The 15,989-nt window shown below is 47.7% G+C and overlaps 1 protein-coding gene across 1 annotated transcript; it reads left to right on the top strand.

Annotated features, from left to right (window-relative positions):
- Nucleotides 1–251: 251 nt before the first annotated feature.
- On the top strand, nucleotides 252–6,012 carry LOC144137981 (uncharacterized). Its single transcript, XM_077670016.1, has 2 exons — nucleotides 252–650; nucleotides 4,371–6,012. The coding sequence occupies exons 1-2, from the start codon at nucleotides 366–368 to the stop codon at nucleotides 5,505–5,507; spliced, it is 1,422 nt and encodes a 473-aa protein (XP_077526142.1). The 5' UTR covers nucleotides 252–365; the 3' UTR covers nucleotides 5,508–6,012.
- The last annotated feature ends 9,977 nt before the right edge of the window (nucleotides 6,013–15,989 follow it).

Consider the following 15,989-nt stretch of genomic DNA (forward strand, 5'->3'; position numbering starts at 1 on the left):
GGGTGAAAATACATTTTTAATGCACTGGAAATATATGTAAAAATACAAAAGCATACCTGAAGTGCCCTTCAAGCAGGCTCGTACGTATTTCAAACGTGTTAGTTTTCGCTAAGGGTATTCATGATGAACAAAAGGCGAGTGATTTATACAATTGCTCAAGCTCTTTGGGGGAGCCTTTATCTTACCTAGCAGGCGTTGGCTGCGCACGGCACAGCCATCGGGCCATATTGAAGCGCTTATCTCGGAACGCAAACAACTCACGTCAGCTGCTCATATCAAAAGGCGCTCCATTGTCGTCGTTGTCAGACACCCTTGCAGCAAGCAAGGTGGCAGCATACGCCCTCCGTCTCTGCGCGCCTTCAAACATGGCCCATTGCAGCAAAGAGTTTGTACTGGTCGGTTATTCAGAATCCCTCGAACGGAGGCCCCTGACGTTCGTTGAGCCTATTCCAGCAGGCTTAATCTGCAGTGCGTGCGGCAACGTTTCGAGAACAACGTTTTATCTTGTATGTGGGCACATTTTATGCGAACCCTGCTACCATTGCTGCGCTTCAACTTCGGAATGCGTGTGTCCACTGGACGGAGATGTTTCCGGCAAAGACGACGTTACCAGTAAGAAGTATCAAGCCGAGAACCTGCTACGACGAAAGGTGAGGCATGGGTGTGGTCGCGCATACGACTGAACGTTGGGAGACAGGCTGGCCGCACTTAACAAGTTCAAGATATTTTTGATATCCTTCATGATCTGTGTACACTCGGCCGTATGCTGGAATGCCCTCTTATCTCTCTCCATCCGCATTTCATTGGAGCTGCCTTTAACGTGTTCATCGGAAGCAACTGGGATGCGTCAGGCAGTTGTTGGAATCTGGGTAAAGCGCCGGGTCTAGAAATGGAAGCGGTGCATTCATTCTATATTCTAATTCGTGCTGTTATGGGACCTCCAATAACCACAGTTGGGTGGCAGTAAAAAGATTGCAACAGGCTATCAAGGTATTCGTTTTAGTTGCGCCTCATTTACCCACTACAGCACGTAGTACGTAGGTGTGTGGGTATGTATGCCATTTTCGCATCCATGAAATATGCACGAAAATAAAGAGCGTAGGGGCGTTAGAAGCAGAAAAGTCGTCACTGTTCGCTTTCCTAATTTCTTTGCTGGCGCGCAGTATAGCCGGCCCATTCTGTATCAGTAACATGCCAAATACAGAGAGCCGCGTGCATTGACTTATCGCGGAGCGATAGAAGATAAACAACCACCGCGCAGAACATAATAGTGCTGCGGACAGCTTTGTGCGTAAAGTGGATACCCTCGACCGTATTCCCACTCCGAGTGGTGATTTGGCGCTGACTGAGGGGTATGTCGGGGCCTGCGGCTGTAGTGAAAGAATTGGCCACTTGCACCTGGAAAATTTTAACGTGTTTAATTATAGTGTGATCTCTGCTTCATCATCATCATCATAAGACTACTTAGCTCCACTGAAGGACGAAGGCCTCTCCAACTGACCTCCAACCGTCCCGGTCCTACGCTGCTCGCTTACAGTTTACCGCCTATTTTTTTATTTCATCCCTCCATCTGATTAACGCCCCACCCTTCCACAGCCATCTCTTGGTATCCACTCTGTTACTATAATTGTCCACCGGTTGTCGGTTCGCCTCACTACATGGCCAGCCCAAGTCCGTTTCTTTTTCTCTTTTTGAACTATAATATCGTCTCCAGTAGTTCGTTCTCTGATTCAGGCAGCTCGGTTCCTGTCTCTGAGTGTTATCCTAACAATATTCATTCCATATCCCGTTGAGCCGACCTAAGTTTGCTTCCAAGTTCTTTAGTAAGGCGCCAAGTTTCAGCTCCAGATATCATCCCCGGCAGTGTGCACTGGTCGCCGATTTTTCCTTTGAATAACAGAGGTAGCTTACTTTTCATTATTCGGGAGTGCTTGTGTCAAGCGCTCCCCAATTCGTACCTTTTCTGCGGCGGATTTCTCTCTTGTTGGTTGGTCAGCGCTAACCACCTGTCCCAGTTAGTTATATTTTTTTACGCCTTCTACCGTTTTGTTTCCTAAGCTGAAGAGGACGTTTTTGGCATGCTTCTAACTCATTTCTTGAGATTTATTTATATTTTTTAGCCCCATGACCGTGCTTTCTGATTGTGGTAACCAAGCCTTGTTGGCAGGTGTTCTTCAGTCTCACTCAGCAAGACTATGTCGTCCGCAAACGACAAATGGCTCAAGTTTTTACCGTTTATCCTTAAACCTAAGTTTTCCCACTCAGGCTTTCTATATACCCCCTCCGGACATGCTGGGAATAGTTTTCGCGAGATGGCATCTCCTTGTCTTACGCCCTCTGGGATCGGGAATTTCTCGCGTTGCTTTTGGAGATTTATCCTGCCCGTGTATTTCTTATATAGGTGTTCCAGAAGTCTCATCTAGGTCTCGTCTATTCCCTGGTATTTTAGTGCTTATAGTACGTCGGTGGTGAGAACTGAATCACACGCTTTCTTATAGTATATAAATGTCATAGAAAGGGGTCTAGTGTATTCGGCTCATTTTTCTTTCACTTGATTGAAAACATAGATGGGATCTAATGTTGAGTACCCTTGCCTAAACCCAGCCTGCTCTCTGGGCTGTTGGAAATCCAGGCTGTCACCGATGCGGCTGATTATAATGTTGTTAAACAGCTTGTAAACAACTCAGCGTATGCTGATTGGTCTGTAAAACGTTGGCTTTTTCCAGGCTATGGGCACATTTTGAGTCCTTATAGCAGCCATGAACAGAAAATACAACTTCGTTTAATTTGAAACTAGGATTCGGTATCTCACTCCGCTCCATTACAGCCACAAAATATGTTTTTAACTAAAAGAGCAAGCAGTATTTAAAAACTTTCAAATTTTGCGCCACAGTCTCGTGTTATGAGCAAGAATGACGTCATACGGGCCAACAATAAAATATAATTTTCAGTGCGTTAACTGCACGTTATCATTCAAGTGATGCGGTCAAATGGAACTACAGGCCCCATTACAGACGTCCAGTCGTGTGTCGTCGCGACAGCTGAGTTAAGCGGCCGCCAATCGCACAAACAAGGTGCCGTGACATCATACAAAAGTTGCGGGAAATTGGCTAGGGGGTCGCGACGGCTTCACACGTTTTCTTTAATATCTCCGTAATTTTTTGGAAGATTGCGATGATATTGGTACCATTTTTATCGGGACTAAGCAGTCTTTCTAATAAATTCTACTTGTATTTGGTCTTCAGGGCTCCTTTAAGCATTGCAAAAATAGTACAGCACGATTTTTCAGTACAATATATCCTCACTCCTTTAAAAGGTCAACGGTTATGCTGTCGTTACCTGCAGATTTTCCTCTTTTCATGCATTTCCTGCGTGCTCTTTAGTTACTAGTAGGACATCGCAAATTCAGCTTGTACTCTCAGTAGTTTCCCATGGTCTAACGTCGCTGGCATACAGCCTGGTGTAGAATCGTCCTGCTACCTTTATTTTCTCGTCGAAGTTGTGCGTAATGTTACCTTGCTCGTCTCCGAGTCCTCATATCCTGTCTTTGCCGGTGGCTAGCTTTCTCTTAGTTGCTTTCAAACTTGCCACTTATTTTCAGCGTTCACTCGATGACTTCCATGTTATATGCACGAATGCCGTTTGGTTTACTTCTGTTAATCAGTTTTGACAGCTCGGGTATTTCAATCTGATCGGTCGAACTTGACACTTTCAGGTTCTTACGTTTGGCAATTAGGTCCTTCGTTTTCTTAGTTTTTCCGTTTGTTCCCAACATCTTGCTTCTCCCACAGCTGCTGCTGATTCACTGATTGCGGATGTTAGGTTGTCATGTAGCTTCCTACAGTGAACTCGTTCTTCTCGTTTAGAAGTGCGAATTTGTTTTGAAGAGTTATTTTAAGCTCCTGCGATCTGGCACTCACTGACTCCATGCGGGGTTTTTTAGTTTTCACGACTTTCCTAAGCAAATATTACGTGTTGACGACTTACCTCAAGTAGGTTTAATAGTTTCTCGTTGCTAAACAATGTTGAGAAATATAAAAATTCATGCAGGCCAAAATAAAAAACCGCCCGTGTGTACGAGATTTCGGCGCCTATTAAAGATACCCAAGAGGGTCAAAACAATAAATCAATCGAATATAAAGATTCCCACCAGGTCTTGAAATTTAGAAGCGTTTTCGTTTCACAAACATCTTGTTTAACAATTCTCCGAATTTAGGCGTGCGGCTGAATCGAGGGACAGGCAGACGTTCAGATAGCCAGACCAAAGTTTTCTTCTTTAGGTAACCCAAAAAAAGACTATCGTTTAAAAAAAACTTGCACTCAGTTATTTTCCTCCTTTCTCAATGTTACCCTCCCTCTTCTTCAAATAGGTGCACTGCTGGAACGAAGCCAACGGCTGCCGGGCCGTCATTCCAGCTTCGCAAATCGCCGAGCACGTTCGCCACGATTGCCAGCACCACGTCACCCGCTGCCCCAAGTGCTCGGCGACGCTGCTGTGCCGCGATTTGTGTGCACACCTGAGATCCCAATGTCGTGCGCTCGTATTGCGTGCTGCGCCTGATCCACCACAGGGTACAGATAACAGAGAAAATGCGCAGTTCGTAGCGTTCCAAGGAGAGGTACAGCACCGAGTCGGGGATATATATGCTAAGGTTTGTCAATTATCGTTGGAGAGCGGCTCCCTGAGTGACAAACTCGTTCAAGTTTGCCACAATAATAACCATTTAAAGGAAGCACTAACAGAAGAATTAAGGACAGCCTCAATTAAAACTATCGATCGTTTGGAAGCGGTGGTAAAAGCCTTGGTAGAACACGAAGAAAAAACTGAACAACGTGTAAGCGAGCTGAATGCTAAGCTTTCTCAACAGTCTTTGGAGATCGCCTCGCAGAGTGTGAAACTCGGTGAAGTTTGCCACAACCTCGCTAATGTGAAAGAAGCACTAACACAACAGTTTGACCAAGCCTCAGATCGAAACTTAGCGGGGGTAAAAACCCCGTATGCTGAAAAGAGCCAATCTTCGGGAAGCGCGGAAACATCCGTATTGACGTCGGTCCCACGTGACAAAAGAACGCATCAGCGGGTAGTGAAGGGATATGCGGCCCACAAAGAAAAGGCACGTAAAGGCGTTTGGTCTGAGACCGAAGAGGTTAAAGTATATTTAGGGGGTTACCTAATATCTTGGAGTATTGAATTCACAAAACATGGTGACGACTTGATTCTGTGTCTGGTTTTTCGATTGCATAAAGGTGACGATGACGAGTTTCTTGAGTGGCCTTTTAAGAAAGCATTGAAGCTCAGCATCATCCACCCGGAGACGGAACAAGAACTGCACCGTTACAGTGGTTCATCTTGGATTGATAGTTTCAAGCATTGTTCAGAGAAACCATCTAATGATGGCAATACAGGCATACGTTTTCTGAACATGAACTTTTCGGCAAGTGAGCTAGAAAATGAAGGTTACGTTAAGAGTGATCAAGTGTGGCTAAGGTTGGAGGTGGGAAGGTGATGGTATTTAAACACGTACTTACTCTTGCATTTCTGAAAGGGAAGTAAGGCCGAACAACTCGGGGATAGATTAAAATATTAGAAATAATCACATGTTCAAACCGCGGAGTGTTAGGCGTGATTTTGCATACGTAGTGCGGTAAATACACGGAGCTGCGGAAATAATACACATTCAAAACCCCCAGCATGGCGTCATTCTGAATAGAACTACTGAAAAGCGACTTCCGCGAAATGAAATTTGTATTCGTTGCCCGGTCAGCTTGGTGTGATTTAATCTTTCGAAAGTATGGGCGAAGCTTAGCTATTAATTCTAGAAAGAAATACCAAAATAAAGTGGCATCTCCCGGTGTATATATCGAGATTAAGCTGAAATTAGCAGTGTTTATTTGGGCCTCGGAGGGCAGGGAATCCGTAGACAAAAGAACGAGCCTCTTGTTGTGCTCAGGCTTGAATGATGACGGTGTTTCATGAATTATAGGTAACAATAAAATTGTAGTCCATCTGTGCTTCTATTACTCACTGAAATCCCAAAACTGTGCTCGAAATAAATGCTCACGAATATAATTGTCTCTAACTGCGCCGTAGTGGTTTGCTGTGATGAAATACTGTCGGCAGTACACAAGCCTGCACATCCGTGTGCACTGATTGCGTACAGCCGGCGGCAAAATAATCCGGGACACGCAAGCGCGTTGCAAAATGCGTCGCCGCGCCATTCAACGCTGCACTTCTGGGATCGAGACATCCGTGTGCGCGTGAGCGTCCAACAATGCTCACTATCCTGTCTTTTCCTTCACTTCAAGTGGCAAAGCTGATGACATTCAGTGTTGGGAGATAGTGGACACTTTTTTTGCTGACATGCCTTAGTGTGACTCGAATCCCACGCGTCCACCGTGCAGGGTGCAGATACGTATTCACTGGTGCCGCCATTTTGGGTCACCCACTCGCCGCCGCAGCAAGTCATTGTATCAAAACCACGCTAAAATTATCGCCGCAACGCTCTTCACTCGCGAAGTTAGGATCATCTGATCTGTTTGGCGTTGCTGGACCTTGTGGGAAATGAAAAGAACAGTGCGTTCAGCGCTTTGGCCCAATAGCGGCGGCACGGGACCATTCAAAGGGTGTCTCCACCCTGAACGGTGGAGCTGGATTCCCGGCACCTTAACATGCTTCGCTTACACACGCTTCAGCAGCAAACGGCGAGGGTGAAATGCGCGTTTTCTGCCCTTGCTTTATCCAACCGATTGCTTATCTTGCCCGTCTCCGTTACGTCAGTGCCATTTTTCGTCCGTTGCGTCTTTGTATTTTTTGCCTAAAACATGCAGTTGGTTGGTAAATAAAAATGAGCACACCAAAACGAAAAGAATTTAGACGAGAAATAGTTTATTCGAATACATTATCACGACAGGTCACCTTGCTCACGTTCTAAAATAGGTACTCACGGGGAAACCCGCGCAGCAATCATCGCGGGTGGTAGTTTCACAAAAAAAGGGCAAAAATAAATAATGGTTGCAATACGCGTTGAATTGATTGACGCAGACGCGGACCAACATTCTGGCGTTTATACAGCCAAAGAAACGCTATGTCCCTTGAGTATAATATATCGAAATCTCGTTGCAATGCGTCCGTCGTCATAACCAGGCAGATAAAGCAAATCAAGCTTCACCATCGGCGCCCGCCGCGGTAGCATCTACAAGCGAGACGTGCGGAGCCACGTCCGGGCTATAGGGAAACTGCGATGGGTAGGAGGCACTCCGAACATCGTACACCTAAAACCCCTATATTTTGGAAAGTAGCGACACTCTCCTCCCTCCGCCCACTTTCCTCCTCGGATTTCACTCTCGCACCGGCCGGCGCGCTGCACACGACTCGCTTTGCCGCCCTGCGCTCTCGAGACGCTGCGGTAGGGTCAATGGGATCGCTTGTTGCTTCGGCGTTTTTACGTGTTATTATTAGAACTGTCGCATGCAGACGTCACGATGGCTATGCAAAGGCCAGACAATTGTGATGGAGAGGTTTTACCTCTTAACGAAGAAGTGGCAACGAGAAAAGCGACGACAAACACAGAATCCTGTTATTGTATTGCCAGGTACATTGCCACTCCGTTTGTTGCGTTTGTTTTTTTTCGCTCTAGCTAACATTTCATATACTGGACCATGCTTAAAGTGCTTTTATTTACAATGAAGTTTATTAGCCAACAGTACATAATTAGGAATCACTACCATACTGCCTTCAGCAGCGTTTTGGTACTTTTTATGTTTCTGTACACACTCCCCTCCGTAATGCCCATTCGCCCGTGACGGTATTATTTTAAAAAACAAATAAATACACGCTGATTAAAGCACTGTACGAAAACTCTTTATTGGTACTTCGTCTGTAATATAATTAGGACATCGTGCTGCACCCCCAAAATACTGGACGTATAAATACATTTTTCGAAGACATGCTTTTATTTATTTATTTATTTATTTATTTATTTATTTATTTATTTATTTATTTATTTATTTGCAATACCCTCAGGGGCAAAAGGCATTACAGAGGGGAGTGGTTGCAAAAGAAAACACAAAAGTTTTACAAAATGCAGATGTGAATCGTACATTGAGCAGAAGTTCCTAATTATACAGTTTTAGCTAACAGGCTTTATAGCAAACAAAGGCGCGGGAATTATGAAAATTAGACCAAGAAAGGCAAAACGACAAGGAAATAAATACTGTACAGGAACAACACAACATCACGTAATGGCATACTTTAGTGACCTAAATTACGCATAATTAGCTAACGCACTTTTGAAATGAAGGTGATTTTCAATGATGGCCACTGATGCGGGAAGGCGGTTCCAGTCCTCAGAGGTGCGTGGTATGACAGACTGAGAGGAAGCGTGAGTCTTGCAAAGGGGCAACCCGACTTTATGGGAATGATCCAGGCGAGGTGAAATATAGACTGTATTCGTTGAAAAGTTTAGCGGTCAATTTCTTCGCTTAGCAACACTGGAAACGGCCACAGACATGGCCGATGCGCAACGGACACGGCGCAGCCTGGGCCACTGCGGCCGCACTCCGAAGAGAAAAAAAGACAACGGCGTGCGTCCCCTGCTCCGTTCCAATCTGATTCTAAACTGTGGCGCCAACAGAGGTGTTATTAATCGCACTCACAGTGAACTCGACGCAACACTTTGTGTACGGCAAAGAGTTCGTAACGTGAAACACAGTCATGCGTTTTACAGTCGTGCTTAGCACGGGCAAGTGCCGCCATCCCGCGGAGCCCGACGTAACGAGTGACGGCGCACCACGGCCTCCGCGATCGGCTGTCGGCGGCGCGCCGCCGGCAGCAAATCGCGGAGGCCACGGGCGCACTCACACGGTTGCACGGAGGAGAAGAGGGGTGCCTGGTCTGCGGGCCGTGCGCGCAACGTCGCCTAGCAACACACGCTTGGCCACAGATATGGCGGCACACACTTAGTTGCCTGCATACATTCCACGCCATTGAATACCGAGGATAACTAGGAGCCAAGATAAGACCGTCCCGTAGCGAAGGGGGATGAAACAGCTTGCGAAGCAAGTGGAGACGGAACATCTTACGACGGGATGAAAGTGCAGGCAACTTAAGGCTGGATTTCATGGCTGTTATGCTTGCTGTCCGGTTGTAATTACAAAGTATAAAACGAGTCGAGTTGTTCTGTACCATTTCAAGACAGTGTATTAGGTTAGCATGACTAGGATCCCATACTGCAGCGGAATATTCAAGTTTAGATCATATTATTCTAGTGTAAAGAAGAAGTTTCAAGGAAGAAGGGGCCGTTGAAAAGTTGCGGCGGAGATAACCTAACATTCGGTAAGCATTTTTAATTACGTAATTACAGTGAACAGTCCAGGTCAGGTCGGTTGATATATGCACCCCAAGGTATTTATAGTTTCTCACGGATTGAAGAGGTGTGTCATCAAGGTAATAGGTTGGAAGTTGATGGTTTGCTCTCGAAACGCGTAAAAATTTACATTTCTTACTATTTAATTCCATGAGCCATGCTGTACACCAAAGAGAAATGAAGTTAAGGTCATGTTGGAGAGACGTTATATCACCATCACAAGTTATCCCCCGGAAGATTACGCAGTCATCCTAGAACAAATGAATATTAGAGGTAATGCAGGAAGGTAAATCATTAATGTATATAAGGAAGAGCAGTGGGCCTAGTACGGAGCCTTGTGGTACTCCGGAATGAACGGCACTTGGCTCAGAGCTTGCATTATTAACTGAAACAAATTGAGAGCGATTTTTTAGAAAGCATTCGAGCCATGTTAGAAGCCTGGGATCTATATTAAGTTCATTTAATTTGTGCAACAGTAAGTTGTGACAGACTTTATAAAAAGCTTTGGAAAAATCTATAAATATCCAGTCAGCAAAGCTAGATTGATCAAGAATGACGTTTAATTTGTGTGTAAAGGCTACAAGCTGAGTTTCGCACGAGAATGTTTTCCTAAAGCCATGTTGGTGACGCGTAAAAAATGAGTTAGTCTCCAGGAAGCTTGCAAGGTTAGAGAACAAAATGTGCTCAAATATTTTGCATGGAATAATAGTAAGCGACATGTGTCTATACTTTAATGGGGAATGCTTGTCACCCGACTTGTGAAATGGTACAATTTTGCCAATCTTCCATTCGATTGGTAATATGCCTTCGTGAAGCGACTGTTGAAAAATTTTAGCAAGAATAATGGATGAGTAGGAGCAGGTACCTTTAAGGAACTTGGTGGTAATCAGGTCGGAACCGGGGCCGGATGAAAGTTTCAGGGACTTAATTGTGTTTTCTACACCAACAGAATCTATCATTATTGGGAACATGACTGGGTAATTATAGCACTTCTTGGGAGGCACAGGAGCATTAATGGTGCGACAAAAATTACGAGTGAAAGAATTGTTGAGAAATAAAGTGCACTGCTCGGGGGCTACAGCGTCACCAGAGCTATCGGTAAGGGTTATCGTATGTTCACTGCTTGGGTTTATGACGCACCAAAACTTTTTAGGATCTTTATATAGCATGGATGGGAGAGTGGTATTGATAAATGTGTCTTTAGCAGATTGGATTGCTTTGATGTACTCAGCAGACGCTAATTTGTAGGAATTCCATCGGGCAGCGTTGTTAGAACGCTTTGCTAATCTGTATAGACGCGTCTTCTTGTTAGATAGTAGCTTAATGTGGTTATTATACCATGGAGCGTGTAAGTTTGTAGTGATAGAGTGGACGGCAATGTGTTTGTTGGTTAGTTCATCTACCTTACGTACAAACAGATTCCAATTAGTTTGCACAGTGCGCTCGTCAAAACCCTCCAGAAAAGTGCCAAGAAAATTGCACAGGTCATGATTATTGCCTTCAAAATTTGCTTTATTATAATCAGGAATAATTTTGGTGCTCTTAAGTGGTTTCGCACGCGCGAGCTGCATGTTGAACGACAGCAATGAATGATCACTTAAACCCGGTGCGTAGGTAATGTTCGAAGCAACGTCAGGTCTGGTTGTTAGTACGAGGTCAAGGGTATTGGCGGTTGAAAGTGTTGTTCTTGTTGGTTCAGGAACTACTTGACAGAAGGAAAATACAGAGCACAGGTCGACGAATTCTTTGGCTAATGTTGATGGTGGAAGGATGGTAGGTGGTTCGGTAGCCCAATTTATATTAGGAATGTTGAAATCACCCAATAAAAATAAAGGCAGATGAGGATAACGAGAAGAAACTGTGTGTGTTATGTCATGAAGGCCGTTTATGAAGTCGGAAGTATGATCAGGGGGCCGATAGCAAACGCCCACGATTATTTTCTGATACCCGAGTTCAGTGATGGCCCATAAAGTTTCTAAGTTGGTTGGGATATCAATAAAGTAGGATTTGAAGTCTTTCGAAATGGCCAAGAGGACACCGCCCCCTTGGCGGTTATTTCGGTCGCAGCGATAAATTGTGAAGTTATGAGCGGTTTGGAAAATTTCGTTGTTTTGTACGTGCGAGTGCAGCCAAGTTTCTATTAATACGACTATATCGGCGCCAATCGTATCTATGGCAGAAGCTATGATATCGCGTTTGTTGGTAACGCTCCGAATGTTGGTGAAAAGAACTGATACGCAAGGAACGGGGCGATCACTGCCCCTCACGCCTCCGTATGCGCTAGACGGATGCGCAGCACTCCCGTTGTGGTTTGTTGGCGCCACTTGGGGAGCGATTGCACTCACGGTATCAGTTACAGGATTGTAGATGTACTGTTTTTTGTTCATTACGAGCTTGTTGTACCGAATCTGGAAATCGTCAGTCTGAGTCTTGGCAAATTCGTATAACTTCTTTCTTGCGTGACGTGTACTGGGCGAAAAGTCTTCGCTTACTGAGACATCTTTTTCCATCAGTTTTTTCCGCACGGACAGTAGTTTGAATTTGAGAATCGAACAATAATTGGGCGACATTTCCCTGGATGATATTGCCCCAAGCGATGCGCACGCTCAATTGCAGTCTCGGGTAACGGGTCTAAAATGCCATGTAAAACTTCCCTTACGCGCACCTCAGATTCCTCCCACGTTTCGCGGTCATGCGGTATACCTCGAAGAATGATGTTGTTGCGTCTCGACCTGCCCTCCAGATCATCAACGCGTGATTGCAGGCTATCTTGTTGAGTTGTTAATGTGTCAACGGAGCTCTGAAGGTGTATCATGTCCTCATCCATGCGATCAAATGCTTTCATTTTTTCTTCTACGGCGTCTAACCTCTTCTGAATAGCGCCAATTTTTGTTTCAATGCTTTTCTGCCCAGTTTTTATAGCTTTTATGTCGGCTATCAGCTCGGCGTGGTTCTTTGACGATTCAGTCTGCTGTGCATGAACCTCCTTGAGAAGACGAAAAAGAATATCTGTATGCTGTGCAGGGTCCTCGGGTAAATCCTCTAGATCAACCAGGGCCTGGGAACGGGTATTACGTGTCCCGGGATTCGTCTCGACGTCACCAGAACAGAGCAAAATGAGGACCAAAGAAAAGCACTCGGAAAACGTTTCACATAATACGTGTGGGCAAGGGAGCGGCAGTATATAGCGGTTATCACTTCGCTTAGCATGTAGCGAAAAGCGTTTACACACCTGCGAAATGCAGAAGCGGGATGCGTGAGACATGATGCCGGCGCTGCTGGCTTGCCCACTGAAGCGGTAGTCGTGCCAGCAGCTGTTTAAGTTGGCCGCTGGGACTGGCGACGTCACCGACGATGGTGTTTCGCAGGAATCCTGGTGCACCGTGTCAGGCCAAGCGTAGAAAAAGCCGTGTTCTTGATTGTGGTCGTCAGAAGATTGGCTCGGTGGTGGCAGCGGGACCGGAGTGCCCGTTGCAGTGAATATCGTCGGTGGAGACGGCAGCACTAGCAGCGTAATCAAAGCCTGCGAAATGCAGAAGCGGGATACGTGAGACATGATGCCGGCGCTGCTCGCTTGCCCACTCACCGTGGGAGACCGTGGCTGCCCAGCTCACCTTGTTTTTGTGGTTGTTGTGGGTGGTCCTTTCGCCGCCGCGTGACGTGGATCGAGATGGTCGCCGCTGGAGGCTCCGGCCCTCTTTGCTCGGTTGGCGACGACGCGACGATGATCGCGAACAGCTGCGGCCCTGGGAGGAGGGGTCCCGGATTCCCGTTCGGCGGCCTGTGTCTCGCCTGCTTTGCCGCTCTTCTTGGGGCAACCGGGGGAAGGAGCTCGAACGATCCCGGCCTCTGTGCAGAGCCCCACCAGATTTAAGAAGTTCTGACGAGTTGCCTCCTTCAGGATTACCGTGTTGTTGTTGCCGGTGGTCTTGGTGCTGCTTCCTGCGCTGCTTGTCCCACTTGCGCTTCTTCAGTACGTAGGGGGTTTGAAAGGGGAGTCGGCATTTCTTGTCCCCGGTGGCGTGGTCCTTGCCGCAGAGTGCACACTTGGGCGCGCACGAGTGGTCTTTGCCCGGTGTCTCTTCGCCGCAGAGCTTGCATATCTTCTTATCCGGGGCTGGGCAGACATCCACTCGGTGTCCTAGTCGGCCGCATCCGTCGCAGATTTCGTGGCGCTTCTTGTGGAGGAAGCAGCGGTACTCGGCCCCACGGTAGTAGATGTAGTGCGGGACCGTTTTACCCTCGTAGACGATAAGGACTGCGTTGGTCCGGCCCATTCGTCTTGCCTGAAGAATGGTTGGATTTTTCTTGTATACCAGGCTGTTAGGGATGTCTGTGGCACTGTCGTAGTCTGGGATAATATGAATTACACCCTTGACGGTGTCTTCCGGAGGTGCCGCATACCCGGTGACCTCGTACATCTTTCCTCCGATGTGGAGTGCCTTCACCTCATTGTATTTTTGGGCACGTTGCAGGCTTGGTGTGCTCGCAACGATGATATTTTTCTCCGCATTATGCGGAGGAGATCCTCGACTGCTTCGTCGTCGGTAAGGCCGGTGTCACGCAGCACCCCGTCACGAAGCCACGCGTGGCTGACTTTGGTTACATCGAGGCCTGTTCTCGGCCGGAGCACTATCTATAAATCTTCACTCGGCAAGTGCGGTTGACGCGGCGCCCGATTCTGTCTTCGTAGTGACTGTTGCGCTCGCGGCTTTCGGTCCGGCTCACGAGAGCCAACGGCGCCTTGCTCGAGAGGATGTTCTGCTATTGGGCTCAGCTTGACAAGGGCGCGAGCGCCTCGCCGGCGGTGGCTTGCTAGCCAGCCAGCTTCCTCCGTGATATCGTCCGGTGAGATTGGCTCACCCTTTACTTCGATGCCGTCCATTGCGCTGCTCCGGCTTTCGGGGGAAGTCGCCTGAAGCCTCGATGGATGCCCGAGACGGGATGTAAGCGGCTAGGGCAAGGCCGCCGCCGTCGTTCCACCTCGGTGCACCGAAGCTGCAGTTAGGGTTAGCGCTGGCTCCAGCCTAGGGCAGGGAAGCCGGCTCAAAAAGGCCAGTCCGTGGTCGAAACCTCCAGGGGTTGGTGTCCCTCGGTGTCGGAGAACTTCGGGCGCTCCCAGTGATAGGTTTCGCGAGGTTATCTTGAGTGGTTTCGCCACAAATAACGTGAAAAAATAGAGCTGACGTGGAATGCATCCGCTCAGCTCCGTAACGCGTCGAACTAAAAGATTTTCAACAGGCCCATTACTGCGTGGGAGTGTGAGGTTCGACATCTTTTACGCAGTACCAACCACAGCTTTCTGGATCAGCCCGCTAAGTGGTACGCAACCTAAAGGAACTCCACCCAACCGTTCGCGCAAACCCCTTAAAAGCAACCGCCAACGGAGGCGAAAGCCACACACCCGAAAGAAACGTGACCTGTTCACCGCACTTCAATCGTGCTTTTTTCCTACCGCATTGTCAGGACACAGACACCCTAGTAAGAGGTGCAGAAAAGGCAACCAGAGTGTCTTTTACAGCAGAGGTTCATGCTCCCCAAAGCGGAAGAGGCGCCGAGTTTCTAGGCAACCGTAGACTTTTCCGGCAAACACCCACCTGTGTACATGGAAGTGTGACTCTGAACGATTTCCGGCTGTATACAGCTTCGGACGCTTTCTTTTGTTCTTGTAGTGCACTTAAGAAGACTACGCCAAAGACTTTCTTGTTTCTGGTAGCTTGAAGAACTGCTTGAACTGTTTCGTGCCCATGTGAACTGTTTATGGTGACGTGCTTGAACTTTAGTGTGTAAACTGTTTTCTTCTCTACGAACTCGACTGTACTGTGTGACGTTGCTAATTGGATTAGTGGTTAGGCCCTCTCTTCGACTCTTCGACACTGACTGGCGTTCTCCATCCCCAACGTCTAGAGAATAGTTCTTTCTAAGAACTTTCTCAAGAGGGGGGTAATGTAGTGAAGGCCCAGTGCAGTGAGGTGGCCAATCCGCCGAACCAGGGGTGTAGCGCTGGCTGGAGGGAACAGGTCAGCAGGGAAGAAGGAGGAAGGAGCTCGGAAGTGGTCGGGCGAGACGACAGCAGGACGGCACCCTCGCGGTGTAGGCCCGAGGTCCGTCGCCGGCGCTTCCTTTGAAGTTTCCGTCCGTCGAGGTGTAGGCCCGACGACAGCCCTGGAACCCGCCGTGAGAATCCGGGGTCCGGCCCAAGAGTGAGCGGCGTGCCGGTGACGCGGAGCGTGGGCAGCGAGGCCTCGTTTCGAGCCCAAGCTAACTCCTCCCGCTGCTAATCATCGGCACCGCCACGTTCTTCGCCGGGTTGAACGTTGAACATAACGCCGGGTTAAGGCATCTCGGCGCACACGTCTCGTCGGCTGAGCGGACAGACTGCCACCTCGCGTCGACTCACCGAGGTGACCGGCCCGTCCCCGCTCCATTCATCGTGTCCGTACCAGCGGACTGTAGTGGACCGGTTCCTCGCCAGTCCTCTGCAAGTGTTGTAAATATTGTCTTTCCCCTCTCAATATCTACCCGTTTGGATTGCCTGTTGAATATAACGCGTGTGTTTGTGTAGACCGTTGTCCGGCTCATTGCTCTGCACGCGGCCCGGCCGAACATTCATGACAACAATAC

The sequence above is a fragment of the Haemaphysalis longicornis genome, unplaced genomic scaffold (assembly GCF_048455015.1).
Source record: "Haemaphysalis longicornis isolate Haplotype H1 unplaced genomic scaffold, Haemaphysalis longicornis Haplotype H1 scaffold_5, whole genome shotgun sequence".
NCBI lineage: Eukaryota > Metazoa > Arthropoda > Arachnida > Ixodida > Ixodidae > Haemaphysalis > Haemaphysalis longicornis.